Source organism: Eumetopias jubatus, unplaced genomic scaffold (assembly GCF_037043125.1).
Source record: "Eumetopias jubatus isolate StellerSeaLion01/CBP00866 unplaced genomic scaffold, mEumJub1_p1.0 scaffold_15, whole genome shotgun sequence".
Classification (NCBI taxonomy): domain Eukaryota; kingdom Metazoa; phylum Chordata; class Mammalia; order Carnivora; family Otariidae; genus Eumetopias; species Eumetopias jubatus.
In genome coordinates, this window is record NW_028274821.1 from 28594959 (window position 1) to 28615805 (window position 20847).

Here is a 20847-nt window from a genome sequence, read left to right on the forward strand (position 1 = left end):
TAAATAACCTTTCCCGTGCCTTCGGGGGTCAGCCGCCATGGGGCAAGTATGACTTCTTGAGAAAGGGGTAGAAAAGTGAAATTTCCTGTTTTCTATAATGTAATGCGTTCTCCCAGGAATCCTTTTGCCATAACTCTGCTGTAATTTAGTTTAAGTGACACTCTTTTTTTTTTTTTTAAAGATTTTACTTATTTATTTGACACAGAGAGAGAGAGATTGAGAGAGCGAGTTCCACGAGCAGGTGGAGCGGCAGGCAGAGGGAGGGGGAGAAGCAGGATCCCCGCCGAGCAAGGAGCCCAATGTGGGGCTCGATCCCAGGAACCTGGGATCATGACCTGAGCTGAAGGCAGCCGCTTAACTGACTGAGCTACCTAGGCTCCCTTAAGTGTCACTCTTTAGAAAACTGAAACAAGCTCTACTTTACAAGCAAGTAGCAATCAGAGGGATAAATTCTTTCCTCTTCAAAAATAGTGAAATCACTTCTAGTCTGATCTCTGCAACCCAATGCCTGCTGATAATGTGAGCATAAACACATTAGGCACCAGAGGAATGGCATCTGGATGCTGAGATAGGGTCAGAAGAGCCAGAGTCAACACAGGCTGCCATCAGGGAGGCTGAATTCCATCATATCACATCATGTTCAAGCATAATTCAGGCTAGTCATATACTGATGTGAATAAAATCAGTTTTGTTTTCAGTTTTCACATTTTAGACCTCTGCCCCCACCCTTGACTGGTTATAATATATAAATCAAACCACAGCTGACAGTGATTTGCTTTCTTTATCCGGGAAAAGGCCTTTGACTCTGGTTCGGACTTGGCTTCATTGCACTGATCTTCATCACAAGCACGTTCTGTAATTCCCACAACAACATTAACTCCAGTTGTTGTGTTTTTTTCCCCCTACATATACATATCACAATAGTTCTTTCATTACATGATCGCAAATTATATGCAGTCACCCTTCTATGCTTCATAAAGCAGTAAATTTAAAGAAAAGAGAGGCTATTTAAAACTTGAGACCAGAGGCCACAGTTTATCTTATTTACAGTTTGGCTTAAAGATTAGTATTTAAGTTAATATCATACTACGTGTGGTAATCCTGCAAAGTGCTACATATTTTTATTTATAGTTAAGGGACTAAAGCAAAATCCCCTTTTCAGTATGTTATCTTGCATTATTTACTCAGTGATAAATGACATTGCCTCGCAGGTATGAGTTTTGCAATGAAAGACCCTATTGTAGCATATATTTATACAGGGGGGTATAGGCTGTTAGAATTAGGGTTCCAGAGGGAATTTAAACTCTGAATATCCTGGTACTTGGTCATTTAAAACATATAGCTTAATGTTGTTTTAACACTGCTTTTTTACTCAAAGTAGAACAAAAATAAAAAGAAATGAACAAAAGTTAAAATGCTAGAAACCAAATAAAGTGACTGAAGGCATATTGGCATATCCTAACCTCAAAGATCAAAACTGTAGCAGAGATAAAGGTGATTTTATATGATTGGCTTATTTCTGCTATTTAAAAATAACTTCGACTTTGTTTATTACCTGTTTCAGGCCCTGGTGAACCATTTCTATCAAATTGGTGAGATATGAAAATGAGGAGCTGAAAGAAAAGTTCTGAGGGGCCAGACAGTTTAGTAATCACTCAAACCTTTGAGTAGAAAACCTGCTCCATGCTATGTCAATGTGTCCATGATTCATGAGAATTTCTGTTGAGGAGGGAAAAAGCCAGTTATTTTGGAGAGTGTTAATATAGAGTATGTATTTGTTTTGAAATAGAATTAAAAATTTAAAAATAAATAAGAGGAAATACCAATTTTGAATAAAGTGGAAATTAGTTCAGACCCCGCTCATTCGGAAATTTGGGTAACTTAAGCAGAAATAGGCTGCTGTTTTGGTAAGTACAAAAATAAGGACTTCATAGCAAATTATTATAAAATAAATAATATTTTAGGACTAATATATGTGAGGCAAGTGTGCTCCCCCAAATTCATTTAACACTTAAAAGATACCATTCCATTATTTTCTGGGCCTCCATTATTTCTGATGAGAAATTAAGTGTTATTCTGATGAGAGACCACTTGTCATTTGTATCTTTTTCCTCCTGCATGTAATATCATTTTGTACTGGCTACTTTCAAGATTTTTTCCTTATTTTTGGTTTTTAGCAGTTTGACTATGTCGTACCTACGTGTGGTTTCCTTTGTGTTTATCTTGCTTGGGTTTGTTCTCAGATTCTTGAATCTTTAAATTTATATCTCTCACCAAATTTGGAAAATCTTAACTATTCTAAAAATAAATGGTTTCTTTTGCAATACTTTTAGATTTACCAAAAGACTTGCAAAGATGGTATAGAGCTCCCATATGTGTATGACACAGCTTCCCCTGATGTTAACATGTTACGTAATTATGGTATATTTGTTAAATTATAGAAGTAAATTGGCACAGTGCTGCTAAGAACAGTTTTTCCACTAGGGTCCTTTTTTTTTTTTTTTCCCTGTTTTAGGATCCAGTCTAGGATACCACATACATTTTATCATACCCCCAAGTCTCCTTCAATCTATTACAGTTTTTCAGATTTTACTTGCTTTTCATTGCCTTGACATTTTTGAAGAGTACTGGCCAAATATTTTTTAGAATGTCCTTCAATGTGTGTTTGTCAGATGTTTTCTAAAGCTTAGACTGAGGTTATGGATTTGGGGAAGAATACTACAGAGGTAAGGTGCCCTTCTCATCAATTGAATCCTATCAGGGGATAATGATACCAACATATTTATCACTGGTGTTACTAACCTTGATAATGTGGTTAAGTTTTTGTCTGCCAGATTTCACTACTCTAAACTTAGTATTTTTTCTTTCCCATTCTCTATTCTTTGGAAGCAAGTTACTAAGTGCAGCTCATACTCAAAAGGAAGGAAATTAAGCCCTCCCCCTGCCTTCTGGAAGAGGTCGGATCTACTTCTATTCTTTGGAATTTTTCTTTAAGGGAGGTGTACCCTCCCTTCCCATTTATCAATCATTTGTTTTTATCAGAGTAGAGTTATAGGTTATTTATTTTATTCTTTGGGTTCTAATCCAATACCATCATTATTTTCCTGTTCAGATTGTTCTACCTTTGGCCATTGAAAGCTCCTGCAGTTCTTTTGTTTTTTGAGATGCCCAATCCCCGCACCACACCTTTTCTTTTTTTTTTTAACTTTCTTCCTTTTGGGGCAGACAGATTAGTAATCGCTCAAACCTTTGAGTAGAAGATGAGCCCAGAGCGTCTATATGATCTTGCATTTTTCCTGCCCCAGTCCTAGAATCGGCCCCTTCTCCAAGGAGGCATGGTTCCTTTCATTGGAAAAGGTATTTAGGAACCATAATCTGGGTGCTGGTTGTTCTCACTGCTCATTATTTTTTAACATATTTTTTGCTGCAGCATTCTTATTCATCTCTCCTTCTTGGACTTAAATTCTATATATGTTGAACCTTTGTCCTATAGGTACCTGTGGTTCTGTTCATTGATTCACATTTTTTCTCTCTGTTCTTCAGATTGTATAATTGCTATATAAATATTTTCGAGATCACTTATTCTTTCTTCTGTAATCTCTAGTTTGCTCTTAAACTTCAGTGAATTTTTAATTTCAGATATAGTAGTTTTCAGTTCTTAGAATTTCCTTTTTTTTGGCAATTTCTTTTTCTCAGCTGAGTTTTCTTTAGTTCATTGATTATAGCATTTATGTCCCTAATTATAATACTAATATACTATATTAAATTTTTTGCTTGTACTAATTCTGATATTTGGGTCCACTCAAGTCAGTTTCCATTGATTGCTTTTTCTTTAAGTATGGGTCATATTTTCTTGTTTCTTTTTATATCTAATAATTTTTTATTTTATCTTGGATATTGTGATTGCTACTTTTTTTTTAAGATTTTATTTGTTTATTTGAGAGAGAGAGAATGAGAGATAGAGAGCACGAGAGGGAAGAGGGTCAGAGGGAGAAGCAGACTCCCCGCTGAGCAGGGAGCCCGATGTGGGACTTGATCCCGGGACTCCAGGATCATGACCTGAGCCGAAGGCAGTCGCTTAACCAACTGAGCCACCCAGGCGCCCTGTGATTGCTACTTTAATAGAAACTGGATTTATGCTCCTCTGAAGAGTATTAATGTCTTGTATTAGCAGACAGTTACATAGGTGAACTCAAACTTCCATATTTGCCTTCCCCGCAGTAGGCAGAAACAGAAATCTTAGTTCAGTACGTTTAGCCGTACTTGAACTATTTGGTCTGCCCCTAACATGGATGGTTCAGGGATTTGTTAGAAAATTGGGCAGTATATATGCAGAATATGGGACTCATACCTTTTCTGAAGTTTTCCTTCTTTACTATCCAGGTGCTGAGTCACTCCTGAATTCTGTTCTCTGATTTTTTAGCCGGTAATATTGCAGGTTTCAGTCTGAATTTTAGCTGCATATGGCCAACTAGGACATGCCCTCAGGTGAAAAACTATGACAAGGAAACTCAGTGCCATTCCTTCTCCTAAGTGTCAACTCCCTATAGCTTTTGTCAGCTTTTTGCTCACTCTCACCTGCCTTCAGATTTTTGTTGTTGTCTAGAGTTTATAAGTGCTGCCAGTAGGAGGATTGGTCTGATAAAAGCTACTCTGCTATTACCAGAAGTGGTATTTTCCTTCATTTAAGAGGAAGAAGAATATTAAATGATCAAACAAAAAATGTAAAACTAAAACTATTGAACTGTGAAGAAGTACTCAGTGCTATGAGATCTAATAATTGGGAAATTGACTTAATCAGTGAGGTCAGGAAAGATTTCCTCAAGGACATGGTCGGGGGAGAGAGAGAGGGAGAGAGTTAGTAAAGAGAATAGAAGAAGATTCCACATATTGAATGAATGAGTAATATGGTCCAGCTTTCTCTGCATCTTGGCTTCTTTCTTTGCACGTATTCTTATCCTCTCTCCTTTTTTTAAGATTTTATTTATTTTATTAGAGAGCTCATGAGCAGGGGGCAGGGATAGAGGGAGAAGCAGACCCCCCCACTGAGCAGGGAGCCCGATGCCAGACTTGATCCTGGGGCCCCAGGGTCATGACCTGAGCCGAAGGCAGTCGCTTAACTGACTGAGCCACCCAGGCGCCCGCTCTCAGTCTTTAAGCATCTCTCGAGGCTTTTGTGATGATGAAAGGGAATCTATAGCTATGGTGCCTATAAAGTTATACAGCAAAGCATGTCCTGCATGAAAACTTTTTAAGCCGGGGGACTTGTGGGTGTGGACCATTTAATTGGTAAAGCAGGCTTTGTGGGCTTCTGGTCAGTATGATTAACTGAATTATAAGGAAATTCCCCTTCCCACTTCAAGTATTTAGAAATGCTGGGTAAAGTGCAACAACGTACACACACCTATGAACACACACACACACACACACACACACACACACGCAAATTCACAACCAAGAAGGAGTTATCCTACTTGACCAAAATGGAGGGGGATTATAAAGTCAGGATGATGAATAGGAGCCTAACCTGAGAAGTTCTGACAGAGGAATGAGAATAGGCTTAATAGCTGTAGGGGGGCAGGGGGGCGGGAAGGGGTGGGGGCCCTGATACCTATCAAGGAAGAGGTACCTGACTATAGACCTAGTACATGTGGAGAACTGAAACTGAGTTATCTGTGTAAAGCTAGAAGCCGTGAAGCGGTGACTGGAGTAAGGAAAATTCCATCACACTGTTTCAGTAGGGAGCCAAGGAGATTTGCTGTCTCCTCAGGGTTATACATGGAAAGAATTCCTCAGGCTGAAGGAGCACACTGGATCTTGAGCAAGCGAAATAAAAATAAATCCATATTTAGATACATTGAGTGAAACAATAGAACATCAAAGATAATAAAAAAAATATAAAAGCTACCGGGGGGAAAACCATAAATATCAAGAAATGAAGATTGATACCAAACTTCCTATCCAAAAAAAGAGATGTCAGAATATAGTAATGTACTCAAGGTGCTAAGTGAAAATAACTGTCAGCCTAAAAATCTACTTAAGTAAAAAGGAAATTGTATTTTCCCCAAATGACTATAACAGTATCTACCATCTCACAGGCTACTCTCCAGTGCGACCCAGGGACCCCCCCATTAAGATGTGAAGTTGAGTTCCCTGTCCTTGAATCTGGACTAGCTAGCTGCACATAACCACATAGAATGTAGTTGACTTTTGAGGCTAGGTCAGAAGTCCTTTGGGACACTTGCTTTGGGGGCCACCAGTTGCCATATAAAATGTCCCAACTATTCTGAGACCTCCATATTAAAGAGGCTTTGTGTAGTTACTCTGGTCATCAGAACCCCCAGATAAGCCCATCATCTAACTGAGTACCACTGAGTGCTATAGTCATATTCATAAGATGGCCCAGCTGAGTGTTACCCAAATTCCTGACCCACGGAATATAATCAAAGGGTTGCTGTTTGAAGCCACAAAGTTTTGGGTTAATTTGTCAGGAGGCAGTAGTTAACTAGAACAAAATTGAACCCTGAGAGAAGGAATGGACTGTATGAATCAGTCATGAGAAAGGAAGCTGGTAAACAAATACAAATAAGTATTGACTTCAATTTTTCTAAGTTGGGTGAGGGTTGTTAAAAACAATGTGATACTGAGACACTGGCAACAATAATCTGGAAGCTGATAGAGAATGGGGAAAAGGAGAAAATGATGATAAAACTTCCTAGGGTCTTTGTATTATTCAGAAGACTACTAGAGATTGACCTGAAGTAGGCATGTTAAAGAAAATAAATAGACTGTATAACTGATGAAGCAGTAGAGGGAAAAAAACTCGGAAAAAATGCAACAAAAAGTAGAAAAAGTAAAAGCTGAGTAGCAAAGAAAATCATAGTAGATGGAAAACACAAAATAATTGGCTGAGAGATCAGTGCTGTTATAACAGTAATCATGATAAATGTAAATAAATTTACTTCAGTTATTAAAAATGATATATATATATTTTTAAAGATTTTATTTTTTTGTCAGAGAGAGAGAGCACAAGCAGGGGGAGCAGCAGGCAGAGCAGGTAGAGGGAGAAGCAGGCTCCCTGCCAAGCAAGGAGCCTGATGTGGGACTCGATCCCAGGACCCTGGGATCATGACCTGAGCTGAAGGCAGATGCTTAACTGACTGAGCCACCCAGGCATCCCCATAATTATATTTTTTAAATGCAGCCAAGTGTTGCTTTAAAAAGATATCCAAGGGAAAAGGCAAAACAACCCAGAGCAGTTAACAATAAAAATAAAGGGATAGAAAAGATACATCAGGAAAAAACAAACCAAAAGAAAGCAGGTATGACAATACCAATCTCAGGCCAAATGGAATTTCTAGGTGTTTTATCCAGGAAACACTTGCACATGTGCACCAGCAGACATATATAAGGATGTTCATTGCAGCATGGTTTGTAATAATGAAAAATTTAAAAGAATTTAAGTATTAGCTGAGAAATGTAAAGACAAATTATAGAATATTCATATAGGGATACTAAGCAGCAGTTAAAGGAAACGAGCTAGATTTATGTGCATCTGTGTGGCTGTATTTCAAAACCATTGTGTGAAAGAAATAAGTTACAGAATAATATGTCAGTGTGACACTTTTAAATACAAAATAATACATTTGTACTTCTAAGAGTCCTAATTCTGAAATTATTTTATTAAATTTCACAGTAATAAGCTATGTTCCTATGATTATATGCATTTGAATGTCTGAGGAACTATGCTCAGAAACAGTATACTTTTCGGTATATAAAGGTATATAAACTAGCTGTCATTAAGAGCAATCATTGTATCCTACAGAATGAACACACTTGGAATAGCAGAAAGCTGTCTTCCTCTGAACAAGTAGTCTGTAGAATTAAATATTTTGTAACTACTCATAGTGTGCTCAGTACTATATAGTAAGCATTTTTGCAATTTCTCCCTTTCTCTTGAGTTGCTTATAGGAAAAGAGATGTGGCATAGAGGGACCGGTGAAGGCTCAGTCATTAAGCATCTGCCTTCAGCTCAGGTCATAATCCCAGGGTCCTGAGATCGAGCCCCACATCAGGCTCCCTGCCCAGTGGGAAGCCTGCTTCTACTTCTCCTACTTCCCCTGCTTGTGTTCTCTCTACGCTGTGTCTCTCTGTGTGTCAAAAAATAAAATATTAAAAAAAAAAAAGAAAAATTGAGAGTTATTTGGAGGAAGATGGTGGTTAAGCATAACTTTCTACTAGACCTATGCAAGCCAGAACCCCTATTCTGTGGATAACGAGAAATTATAAATGCCCTCAGATGTCACTTCCACAGATATTTACTCAGAACCTACTATGTGTAGGGCATTCTACTTAACGTGGTCATGCACAGAGAGATGAATCAGGAATCCCTAGTTGCTTATAGACCATTGGAAGGTAGAGGTAGCTGCAAAATGAAGCAGGGTAAGTTGAGGGTCATGAGAATGATACACATGGCCTGTAGCTTGAAAGGAGAATGAAATTACTCTCTTTAGAGGGATCTGGAATGGCTCTACAGAGGCTATTTTACACATTTGTAGATGTGTGCATTTCTGTTTGGGTGATTGAAAGTGGCAAGGCAGTTTCTTCCCCGTGCCATAACTCTGTTTAGTATTTGATCCTCCCTTCCTCCCCCCTCCTCCCACCTTTCTCAAGAAAAATATTGCTGTACATTAATTCTTTTAAAGCCTTTAATGGTGTTGCTGAGACAATCATTTAAGCATTTAAAATACATAGCACGTAGTACACTTATTTTAGAGGCAGCAGTGGTTAGCCACTGGAAACTAACCATTGGGTTTGATAAAGGGGGGAATTTTATATGTTATGGCTTATGACAGAGAATGGAAAAATGCTTCAGTGAGACGGGCTGGCATTTTAAATTGGAGCACAATAATGGCAAGAAGTGCTGAAGTCAACAGACTGCTTAGAAATATGGTTATTATTTGCTGAGAGAGGCCTTACAAGGTGGCCATGTACAAGCATTCGCAACCACAGTAAGTTCAGTTCTTCCCCAAACATGGGACTGTGACCCTGATTGACATCAGTGAGAGTTGTATAGTTGCAGAGAAAGGAGATTCAGGTCATCTAAGAAGCCGAGGCAAGGAGGAAATAGGTGTAATAAGCAGTGAATTCTAACAGATTCACACATTATACATAACTTAGGTTGGAAACCAGACAGAGGTGACCGTGATCTGAATCTTCTGGGGCTGGCCCGAAACTTCTCCTTTTACCCCCAAAGCTATTAGAATATGAATTGAGTCTAGTCCACACAACTTGAAGATGGTAGACAAGATAGAATGAGAATATAGAAGACAGTCTTATGAGGTGACATTTGATTTATGACTTGGACAGTATGAAGGAAATGGCCACAAGAGCTGGAGGATGAGAATTCCAAGGGAAAGAATCAGCAAGGAGAAAAGCATCAGAATTGAGTGACCGAATTGCTTTATCTCTCTGGGCCTCAGTGTCATCATTTGTAAAACTGGAGAGTTCGACTAAGTGAGCCCTAAGGAATTTGTCAGCTCCAAAATGCAAAGAAGTAAAGACTTAGCTAACATAGGCAACAGGGTTAAATGTTTGGTTTGTTTGTTTTTTTCCTGGTTTAATTGAGATATAATTGACATATAACATTGTATTAGTTTTTAAGGTGTACAACATAATGCTTTGATGGATGTATTGCAGTGTTTGTTTTTGAAGATGGTAGCCCTGGGGGGTGTTGGAAACATTAGGAACAGGATGGAAACATTGAGAGGAAGAAAATGTTGGCAAGAGAAACATTTTTTTGTCAAATGGAACAAGATTCCAAATTAATGGAAGGAGATAGTGTTCCGGGGCGGGGGGCGGGGGGAGCTCTTTCTTCTTTCTGATGTTTCCTGTCTTGTGAGGGGAGCTTAATTACTGTAACGTTGCTGATCACTTTAGTTCTTCTACCTTAAGGGAGGTGGAGTGAGAAGACGAAATTGAGCATGTTCTGCTCTTTTCAGGTCTTCCCTTTTGCTTTTGGGCAGCAATCCTGAACTTGGAGAGCTTTTCTCCTTACTTCCCCAGGCCCTAATTCTTTCCTGGGGAGGGTACCCTCTCCTCTGGGAGCTTTGACCTGATCCAGTGTTTCCTGTGACCCTGTGGGTAAATCTTTTGAATTTGGGGATTCAATTTTCAAGTACCTTTGGCTCCCACACTAAATCATATTGTTCAGTTTAGCCTTCATCAGTAATAATGGTGATATTTTGGTATCCCTCTGCCATATCCTCATCTTACTTTTTGGTATGTTCAGAATTTGGATGGGCAAGAAGAGTGCCATTCATTTGGCCCTTTCAGACCCCAAAAGCTAGGATTCAAGGGGAAAGGAATTAGCTTTGGTGAGAAGGGATATTGTCTCCTCTGAATCAGAAAGGAGAAGGCAGTAGTTGTGAAGAACTACAGATACTTGAGCCATGATGGAGTTTCAGAGATTTGAAATCATCTCAGTAAAGTAGGAGGCCAAATAATCAACTGAGAATGAGTCAGCAGGCATGGAACTAGAAAGTTAAAAGAAGAAAAGAGTTAGAACTGCAACTATGGGGAGTGTACTCAAGAATCCACCCAAGAGCAAACTGTTGCCAGTTAGGGTGACAAGGTGATATTAACAGGCTTGGTTGTGGTTGGGGCTCGAAGGCTGCCTTGTTATCTGCCACCAGTCACAAAGCAGTGGTGAAAACTGCTCTGTAGTATATGTTTGAGTCTTAAATTATATTAAATTTCACAAATAAATGAAAGGATCTATTAGGGTTAGACAATGAATGGTTATATTTATATTGTTACACAAGTTAGACAGTTCTTCAGACATGGTGTACACAGCCACTAAGTTAACCCTTGTCTCAGCTGATTCAGATTTTCTTCTTGTCTGTGTGTGTGTATATACTCAGGTTTTTAAAAAAATATTAAGTAAGGTTTTTTAAAGAGCCCAATCAACAAAAGACTGCATATTAGCAGCCCCAAACACCAACAGGATGACGTTTTAACATCTTGTTTTTCATTACATAGATATACCTAAGGGCTTTATTGAAGGTTGTTATTCCTTACACGACAAGTTCAATTGCTTTCCTGCAGAAAAGGAAATATTCTGCCTTCTTCCTTTTGCCCATTGATTCTTCTAGAACCAAGGGGAGTGCCAGCTTCTTTATAAAGTAATCTCAAAGTATTCTTTGCATCCCTGATTTCTCTCAATTCCCATTACTTTAAAAAAATCAGATTGTATATTCCCACATGCAGTTTGGTGAAGGGTGGGAGAATAGGGAGTAAGGAAGGATTTCAGGAGGTGATTGTATTTAAACTGGGTGTGGAGAAAGAACAGAATTTGGCAGGTGGCTGTGGGTGCACTCCAGGTATGGCACATGGCTTAGTCCAAAGAGCATGGAGGCCTGGTGTCCGGTCATCTTTAGGGAGCAGAGTGTTGAGCAGGCCCTTTGGCTAGAGGACAAGGATGCAAAGGGTGTATGGTCTCTACGACTGGGAAAGTAGCATGAAGTCAGATTTTTTTACCCCTTAGGGTGGGTAAGATTTTCCTGAGGAAATAGGCTGTGGAGATGTAGAAGGTGAAAATTAAGTAGGTTTGATTTCTGGAATGAGATTCTAGAAGGAAGAGAATTAAAGAGTCTAGTAGACAGGCACATAAAATCTGAGGGGAGGTGAGGAGCAGTTAAACAGAATGAAAAGGGAGGGCTCAGTTTTACTTGAAAAGCTGGTGATACTGTTTTGTAGTTGATACAAGAATACCTCCTGATATTTAGAAATACAAAAATTATTTTAAATATATCTACTCCATCAGAGTTGTTATCCCCCCCCTTTTTCATTTTTGGTAAAAGAATAAAAAATAAAGAACAGCATACGCTGAAAAAAATCAGGTACACAACAGGGACTGAAATAATTTGTAATAATTTTTCTTCTAGGTGGATTGCTATTATGAAATAAGAATACATTTTGATTCAGAACTTTTATGAAGAACTTGGGCATTTTATTACAACATCTGTTTCTACATTTTAATTTCTTTTTCCTTTTATAGATATATGCATACTTTTTTTTTTCCAAATGAGAAGACTTTTTTTTTTTTGCCACAAGAAGGCTATTATCCAGAATGTTAATGGGTTTTCAGCTATTAAGATGTAATGATATACCTTGAGTATTTAACTATAAATTTGAAAAATCTCCATGAACAATCTCAAAGGAATACTTAGAATGCACTCCTGGTAAATTGGCTCATTTTCCTGTAATTTACTGGAAGTGCTGATATGAGAGCAGTCCTAATGTGAAAAGTACATTAATCCCTGGAGTTACATTTTATGTATTAAATTATTATTCTCAAAGAATAAAACGTATGAGGCCATTTAGCCTTCATTCACATTTGTTACTTAGAATCACAGTAGAGAAACAATCACTTATCTTTGATGCACAAAATTAGAAACGATGCATTTAATATCTTTTAAAACAAGAGGCACAGTGACGCTCTGTTATGCTTTTGCATAACAATTGCTCTTTCCCAAAACAAGGACTGTTCTAGTTAAGAGCACCATTCTTCGGGCTTTGTGGAGGCCCCTTTCGTTCCATTGGTAATTGAAATATTTTTAGAAACCCATAATGCAGCTTTCTTTGATGTCAGCCAGAAAGATTAGTCTGCCTTCTAGCCCTGAGCTTCTACCACATTGGGGGATTATTTAAGGAGGTAGTCAGTTTGCTGAAGCAGTGGTTGTAGGAACACTTAGGGTCTTGTTTGGAATTTTGTCTAATTGTGTTTTTCTTCTTTGCCAGGGGACTGAAAGTTGTGGAACCACAATTTGTGACACCAGGTGTTTTTTTGGTAAGCAGCCATTTATGATTCCGGAAGATTAAGGCAGATAGGAAGCCCCTTCTGAGATTGTAACAAAGCTCTCGAACAACAACCGACACCATGGACATAAAGCTGGACCCTTCCCGGGATGACCTGCCTCTCATGGCCAACACCAGCCACATACTTGTGAAGCACTATGTACTGGATTTAGATGTGGATTTCGAAAGTCAAATCATTGAGGGCACCATAGTGCTTTTCTTTGAGTCTGGGGACAGATTCGAGAAACAGAGTGGTTCCACCAAGGACACCTGCCGATCAGAGTCAAACGAAGCCTGCAGTTTTAGGATGCCTGCACCCTGCCATAGTCCTGTGACAGATACAAGGACCTTCTCATCTAAAACAGGATATAATGATTTTGCAATCTGTGGTAAAGGTGAAAAAGATACTTCTGGTAAAGATGGTAACCATGACAACCAGGAACAGGCTTCTGGGATTTCTAGCTCAAAGTACCGCTGTGACACAGGGAATCATGGGAGTGAGGATTTTTTGCTAGTGTTGGACTGCTGTGATTTATCCGTGTTGAAGGTAGAGGAGGTGGATGTTGCTGCTGTGCCAGGTATTGACAAATTTACAAGGTCTCCCAAGCTCACAGTTGTTTCCGAGGAGCTCAGGAATCAGATTGTACATGAACTTGTCACTCTGCCTGCAGGGCGTTGGCGGGAGCAGTTAGACTATTATGCTGGCTGCAGCCAGGCTCCTGGCTGTGGGGAGCTCCTGTTTGACACTGACACTTGGAGCTTACAGATCAGGAAGACAGGGGCTCAGACAGCTACTGACTTTCCTCATGCCATAAGGATATGGTACAGCACCAAACCCCAGGGGCGATCCGTTACATGGACCTCAGACCAGAGCGGCAGGTAGGTTATCCGGGTGCTCCACAGCCCCCTGCCTGTTAATCTCACACACTGGGAGATGAGCCTTTGCACGGATGCTCTTTGACAGGGGACGGTCTCGGCAAGGATGCTTCTCTCTATTCTGTGGCATTACCCATCTATCCTCAAATCCCTAGGCCCACAGTAAAGCAGGTGAATTCCCAGGCATGCTCAACTCTCAATAGGATTATTTCCTTAAGTCATGATGAAAAGATTACTTTATTTTCAGCCCCTATGTTTCAGAGTTAGGAGATTGAAAGGCAAGCCTAATGATTAAATCCCGAGCCTAGCTCTCCGTTGGGATCTCTGCTGGCGACCTCAGTGCTATAGATGGGAGTGATACATGTCTCTGAGCAAATCCTTTCTCAAAGTTCCATCATATTCCCCCCGAGGGAATAAACTGCCACCAAGTTGGGTCAGTCTGAAGCCTGGCCAAGGGCTTCCAAATAAAGCCAGCTCTGCTTTGTGACTTTCTTACTGAACCTGTCTTTTGGCAGCCGTGCCTCTCTGGACTCTGTCACTTGTCATATAGTGCGAACCCCCAAACACTGGAAAGGTCTGTTTCTGAGGCGCATGACACAGCCCTGCCAAGACTGCACACTTGCTCCTTTGGCCGCGGTTCCCATTTGACCCCAGGAGACTCCGGGTTTTTAGTGTGGAGAGAAGGGATTGGTGAGGTATTGAGCTGTTCAGGCAGCCGTTTGTGCTTTTCTTCTTGCCCTTCCTCCAACAGTTGTTCAGGGTTCTTAGAATTTGAGAATTTTAAAATCAAACTTCATTGATTCCTCATTATTTTACCTGTTTGTGCTAATGTACTGCAGATCAATACAGTAATTATTGCAGAGTTTGGCTGGAGGAATGCTGATCTCAATGAACTTGTTTTGAGCTCTTTCTTTTAGAGCATGACTCCCTTGACAGAAGCAGTGGTCTTGGGAAATTGCTTAGATCTCTTCCCCAACCCACCCCCAAAAACCTTTTAGATTTTTTTTTTTTTTTTTTTTAAGCATCACTTTGACTTTGAGCTCTAATTATCCTTCTCCTCACCTCTAGTCTTACCTCTCTGCTCTGGTCTCCCGCCCCACTGAGAATGAGTTCACCTCTTGTCTTATTTCTGTTGGAGTCTGAGGCAGCCTTTGAGAAATTGCAGGGTTGGTGCAAACTTACACCAGTACAAAAGCATACTGATTTATATATAGAATAACTTATTGGATATTCTTGTGAGACCATGAGGGAAAGAAACAGGTGTTCTTATTGTATCTTTAGAGTTTTTTGAAATTATTAAGGGTAGGGTTCTCAGTAAGATTTAATAAAATATGGCTTCTGAATACTTAATTTAGGAAATCATAGTTTTTAACACTCCCAGATACTTCATTTCTGAATTAGAATAATGGGGAAGAAGAATCTATTGACAGTAGTTGGAAGAAATACTCATTAATGGCTTCAAACATGGCTTTCTTCTCAGTGCTCACTACCCAGAAAGAGATTAGACTTGTGAATTACATTATTACATGTCAGGTGTTGAGTAGGAATGAGTTACAGATAAATGCTGATTTCCATAAAGAAACCGAAGAGGTGCTTGGGCATATCTTTTTCCTGCGAAGATTGACTTGGCAGATTTACTCGTGATGTCTCCTTTTCTGATAATTCAGTAAAATGCATGACCATAGCAGGAGTTTAAACTGTATCCTTGGGAGTTCGTGATTATATGTTAGTAAATAAATGGCACATATGCAGCCTTACAAGAATAATAAATTTTGTTTCACAGAAGAAATCCTCAAATGATGTTTTCTCTCCCTTTTGTCTTTTTTGGGGGTAATTTTATTACAATCAAGATAATCGTCCATGAATGGCCACCAAATCTTTCTAAACTCTTCCACATGCTTACAAATAAATCTAGGTGTATATTGGTAACTGTTTGGATACTTTAAGGACTTTAAAATGCCTAAGGATCCCAGGTTGCTAGACAGAAAAAATTCCTTAGTGATAAGAGCAGATAATAATCATCAGGGTTACAAAGCCTTATGAATACAATTGTGTGAAAATACATAAAATTTTACAATTGTGTGAAAAGTAAAATTGGGTAGAGCTTATTTTCTCCAAGGCATAGAGTCTATATTTACTGAAACTAACATTTTATCCTTGAGTGGCAGAATACTATCAGCATACCTACCTTCTTAGTCCTGGATACAAAATGTTTTATTCTCATTTTACAACTAGGAGAATTGAATAAAGTTACTGAAAGCGCCTTGAAAAAAATCCATGTTTCAGTTGTGAAAGGGAGCTACATTTCTTACTTTTGTCCCTTATTGTATGCAAAGATTTCAGTACATTTAAAAAATATATTAGCTTTCAGTGAATTTCTATTTTTAAGCAGTTATTAGACAGAAACTTAAGAAAATCTCTAAATTGGTACCTTCCCTTTCGAGTTCCGTCAGTGTCTTCTCCCCTTGTCACCCTCACCTACCCCATGTTGAAAATAAAACTTAAATTATTTAGTTTGATAATATATAAATAAGAGATCAAAGGATTCCAGGATGGAATGCAAATTATGACAAAACAATCAAATTATATTAAAAATGTATGAAGCAACCTCACTGAAGGGGCTTGGGGACAAAGGTGCTGACCTAAGTCTCTTTGGAAATGAGTGGAGTTTGTAAGACTAAAGGCAAAAGGAACTGTGCCTAAATACTGTGCTGTAGTTGATAAAGTTATTTCCTATGGGCGTACCAGTTAACAATTCTAGTACCACTATACGTGTATACTGGAATTGAGCAATTAAGTAAATTAAGTAAATCTGGGAGCCAGGTTTCTCACTGTTGAAGTGGGAGGTTACAGATGAGCAAGAGGAATAGGCTAGAATGATCCCTGTGGTGTAATAGATTAGAATGGGAGATATCACTATAAACTCATGTTTAATGTTTAGTTTAAGATGGATACAGATGGTTGCATATAGAAATAATTATAAATAGGTGTTTTCCAAGGATTAGCACACACACATAAATTTCCTCGCTTGCCATCTGGGAGGGTCTAGAAGCACAGTGCCTGGGTCTTGGTTTCTAATACCACTCTCCAATAATGAAACCAGGGCTTCTTGGAGGAATGGCTAAGACTGTAGGAAATATACAAGATGAGCCTGGAGCATCTTGTAGTGCCAGAAAATAAGGAAGTGCTCAAACAGCAGCAGTAGTAGCCCACAATTGAGGGTATATGCCCAAGGTCCAAGGAGCCATTGGAAAGAATTCCTAATGACCAAAACTGAGCAACAGTATAAAATTGTTTTGGATGATGACCTAAAGTATAAAAGAAATATTCATGAGTTTGCATTAATATAAATAAATATTTGAATAAATAAACAAATAGAGAATAGACATATCTAAGGTACAGAAGTTGTCCAAGTTATGTAGATACTTCATCCTCAAGGAGGTGGAACATAACTCTGCCCCTTATTAAGTATGGGCTAAGAAATAAGAGTAACTTTACATCGTAGAAACCTGACAAACATGACCTCAGTGAGGAGATCAAGGTTAACATCAAAGTGAGGAGTCATGTTGATAGTGTGTATCCTTGGTATGATGTGATGAAATGACATCTTTGTGATTGTCCTCCCCCAAACCCATAACCCCAATCTAACCAAGAGAAAAATATCAGATAAATCCCAGTTGAGGGACATTCAGCAACATACCTGACCAGTACTCCTCAAAACTCTCAAGGTTGGGGCACCCGGGTGGCTCAGAGGGTTAAACCCTCTGCATTGGGCTCAGGTAGTGATCCCAGAGTTCTCGGATTGAGCACCGCACGGCGTCGGGCTCTCTGCTCACTGGGGAGTCTGCTTCTCTCTCTGCCCCTTCCCTCGCTCATGTGCTCTCTCTCACATAAATAAATAAAATCTTAAAAAAAAAACCTCTCAAGGTCGACATAAACAAAGAAAGTATTAAGAAATGGTCACAGTCAAGAGAAGCCTAAGGAGACATGATGATTAAAAGGAATGTAGTATCCTGGAGCAGAAAAAGGACATTAGGGAGAACCAAGGAAATCTGAATAAAATACAGACTTTAATAATGTATCAATACTGGTTTATCAGTTGTGACAAATATACTAATATAAGATGTTAATAACAGTGCGTATGGGGTAAATGGGAAATCTGTGTATTATCTTTGCACTTAAGAGTAAATCTAACTGAAACAAATAATACATTATATGTTAATTAAAAAATAAATTTAAACCTGACCAAAAGTAATGTTTATTAAAAAAATAAACTTCAAATCTGGAAAGCAGTCACCATCTTTCTACCTTGAAATCTCTTACAAAAGTAAGGACTGCCTTCCCATTTTTATCACGTGGCAGTATTTTTTGGAGAACTGAAAATGTATTTGAAGTTATAAAAGGGTATTTCTTCCAATAATTGTCAGTAATTTCTTTTCCCTCCATTGTAATTCTAGTTCTAAAATGAAGTGCCTGATCGTTACAAAAGCTACATTTTCCTACTGGCGCTTAGTCATTGTGGGATTATGGAAGTTCTTGAACTGAAATGTTCTTTCTGGCCTCTCATGTAGATACTGGATTACAGGTGACATTTACAAAGGACCACCTAAACAGACACATATATGATAGTCTGATACAACATGCTCCTTGGAAAGCCTGTTTACTTCGTGTAGTGTGATTTTTTTCTGCCCTCTAAAAATATTTTGAAGAACTATTTGAGAACAGGAACAGAGTCAAGAATGTATTAAGGGGTTGTTGCTGAGCTAGGAAGAAAGGGGACTTGGTATCTTTTTGGTTCTAGATCTTCAGTATACTTAAAAAGACTTTTAGAAATGGAAATCTTTAATTCAAAATTTATGTACTTTTCTATTCCACTGAATAAAATGTTATTTAAAACCAAAAGCATTCTCTCTGGTAACCCGTTCCCTTTTCCCTTAGAATCATTATAATAGTTGTGGAACTGGCCAAGTGGTCTAGGGAACCTGGGCTTAAGCTAATGACGTCACCGAACATGAGTTGAATGGAGTGGAAATTCAGTTAAATATGGGAAATTCATTTTTAAAACTCCACTTACTTGGATCATCGTTAAAGATAAGGAAACTGACTAGGAAAATGCATTATAATTTAAAGTAATATTAAAAATTTTCAATTCCTTAAATCAGTATGATGTTGTTTTAGACAAGACCAGGATGAGGTTGGCAAAATACTAAAGAGAATGATTTTTCTCTATTATGTTTATTACTTAGCTGTTGGACCAAGGAAGATGTAGACTTTTGGAGTATTTTTAGTTTGACATCAAAACCAGATGTTAAAACATGTTTTTTTCCTTCCCCCATGAAAATAGTTTCATTATTTAATATCTCACTATAAAGGAAAGTTTGAAAAGAATGAGCAGAAGATCTTTGGGAAGATTTCAGGTCTAAAAGGAACATTTCTACAGTTAATCCATTTTTTTCCTTCCTGCTTCAAGAAACCAATATGAAATTCATGAGAACTGAAGTGGAAGTACATATTAATGCTATCATATCATTGTAAGATTACAGGAGGAACTGATAATCCCAAACTTGGAAATGTTTAGAAGGGTTCTGTTTTAGCCTCTTTCTCCTCTTGATTCTAGATCTACCTCTATTTACCAGAATCCCCGCTAAGTCACAGGAGAAAAGGCAATGATGGACTGTCTTAATTTACACAAGTAACCCAAATGACTAACCAACCAAATAGAAAAACCCTGAATAACCAAACATCAGTAGAAAATGACAAATCACAATGACATAACCAGAGAGGATAGTGTGTTGGAAAGAACCTGGAAAGTGAGAGCCAGAGACCAGAAGACTGGGCTGAGCTGTGCTGCCCCTTAGCTGAGCTGTGTGACTTCAGATAAGGCCTTTTACATACCTGAGGCTTAATTTTCTCGTGTGTTAAAAAGAGATTTCATCTTAGGATCTCCAGATGAGACTTCCAAATGAGAAATACTGTCTTTGCCTTTATAAACAGCTTGCCTGTTTTGCACCCAAAACACTTGTGCTGAAAAAAGTGGTGAATTTCTGACTCAAAACCACTTCCATTCAGTCCAGTTCACTTTGTACACACCATCTGAGTCCAAGCAGCATTCTCCTTGCACCTGCCATATGTCCAGTATGATTGGGGGATCCCAGTTTTGGTAATTGTGCCATGAAGGAGAATATAATAAGGAAGGTCTATGTGTAGAGTTGCGGGGAGAGAGTGAGTCATAGTTGACATTTCCTACTTTAGTAGTCTGCCTCTTGGTTTTTGTGGCAAAGAAAGCAAGAGGGTTGTTTGCTTGTCAGTTGGGTCTAATGAGAACATGGAGTCTTACAAAAGATCAGGTGCGGGAAGGAGAAGAGATGTTAAGGAATTGGAGGAGGCCTGAAGACTTTATAACCCAGGCAAGTTCTCTAAAAGAATCGGACTCACAGTAATGTCACATCTGTGGCCTCCTGGCCTCCAGTGACCAGATCAGTACTTCATTGTGGGAAAACATCCCAACAAGCCACACCCATGGCAACTCTGGGCTCATCTTATCACCTCCTGCCTGCTTCTCCTAAGGCAGCCCTCTCCCCAGTCACTGAATGGTGGTACCAAGTCTCTGAAAATGGGCAATTTTATGGAAAGTGGTGGAACATCAAACATTTTTTAAATTAAGAACAACCCCCTTTTCACACTGACTGCAAAAAGACAAATGCATGTAGTTGTCAATTGAAGAGAAATAAAATATATTTTTGAATCAATCCCCTACAAGTTTTCCTTTATGGATGGCTCCTCAAGAAAATGAGCAAGCATGTGAGTGTTCACCGACCTCTTACATTGGAAGGTGTATGTCTTAGTCCATTTGGGCTATGATGACAAAATACCACAAATTTATTTCTTACTGTTCCTGGAGGCTGGAAGTCCAAGATCAGGGTGCCGGCATGGTCAGGCTCTGATGAAAGCCCTCTTCTGGGTTGCAGACTGCTGCTGACGTTTGACTGTGTCCTCACATGGGGGAAGGGGCTAAGGAGCTCTGTTGGGCTTCTTTTATAAGGGCATCAATTTCATTCATAAGATCCTCATCCTCATGTGACCTAAGCACCTCCCAGAGGGCCTACCTCCTAA

The 20847-nt window shown here is 39.0% G+C and overlaps 1 protein-coding gene across 4 annotated transcripts in view; it reads left to right on the plus strand.

Moving 5' to 3' along the window:
- The window catches only part of AOPEP (aminopeptidase O (putative)), a 346624-nt gene that overhangs the window by 28003 nt on the left and 297774 nt on the right, over positions 1-20847 (plus strand). For all 4 annotated transcript variants that reach the window (XR_003612126.2, XR_015766844.1, XR_003612127.2 and 1 more), the window contains exon 2: positions 12802-13737. Coding sequence is in view for 1 of the 4 variants with exons in the window: in XM_028122247.2 (XP_027978048.2) it covers positions 12941-13737 (797 nt within the window). In the remaining 3 variants the exon portion in view is untranslated. The remainder of the gene's footprint in view (positions 1-12801; positions 13738-20847) is intronic.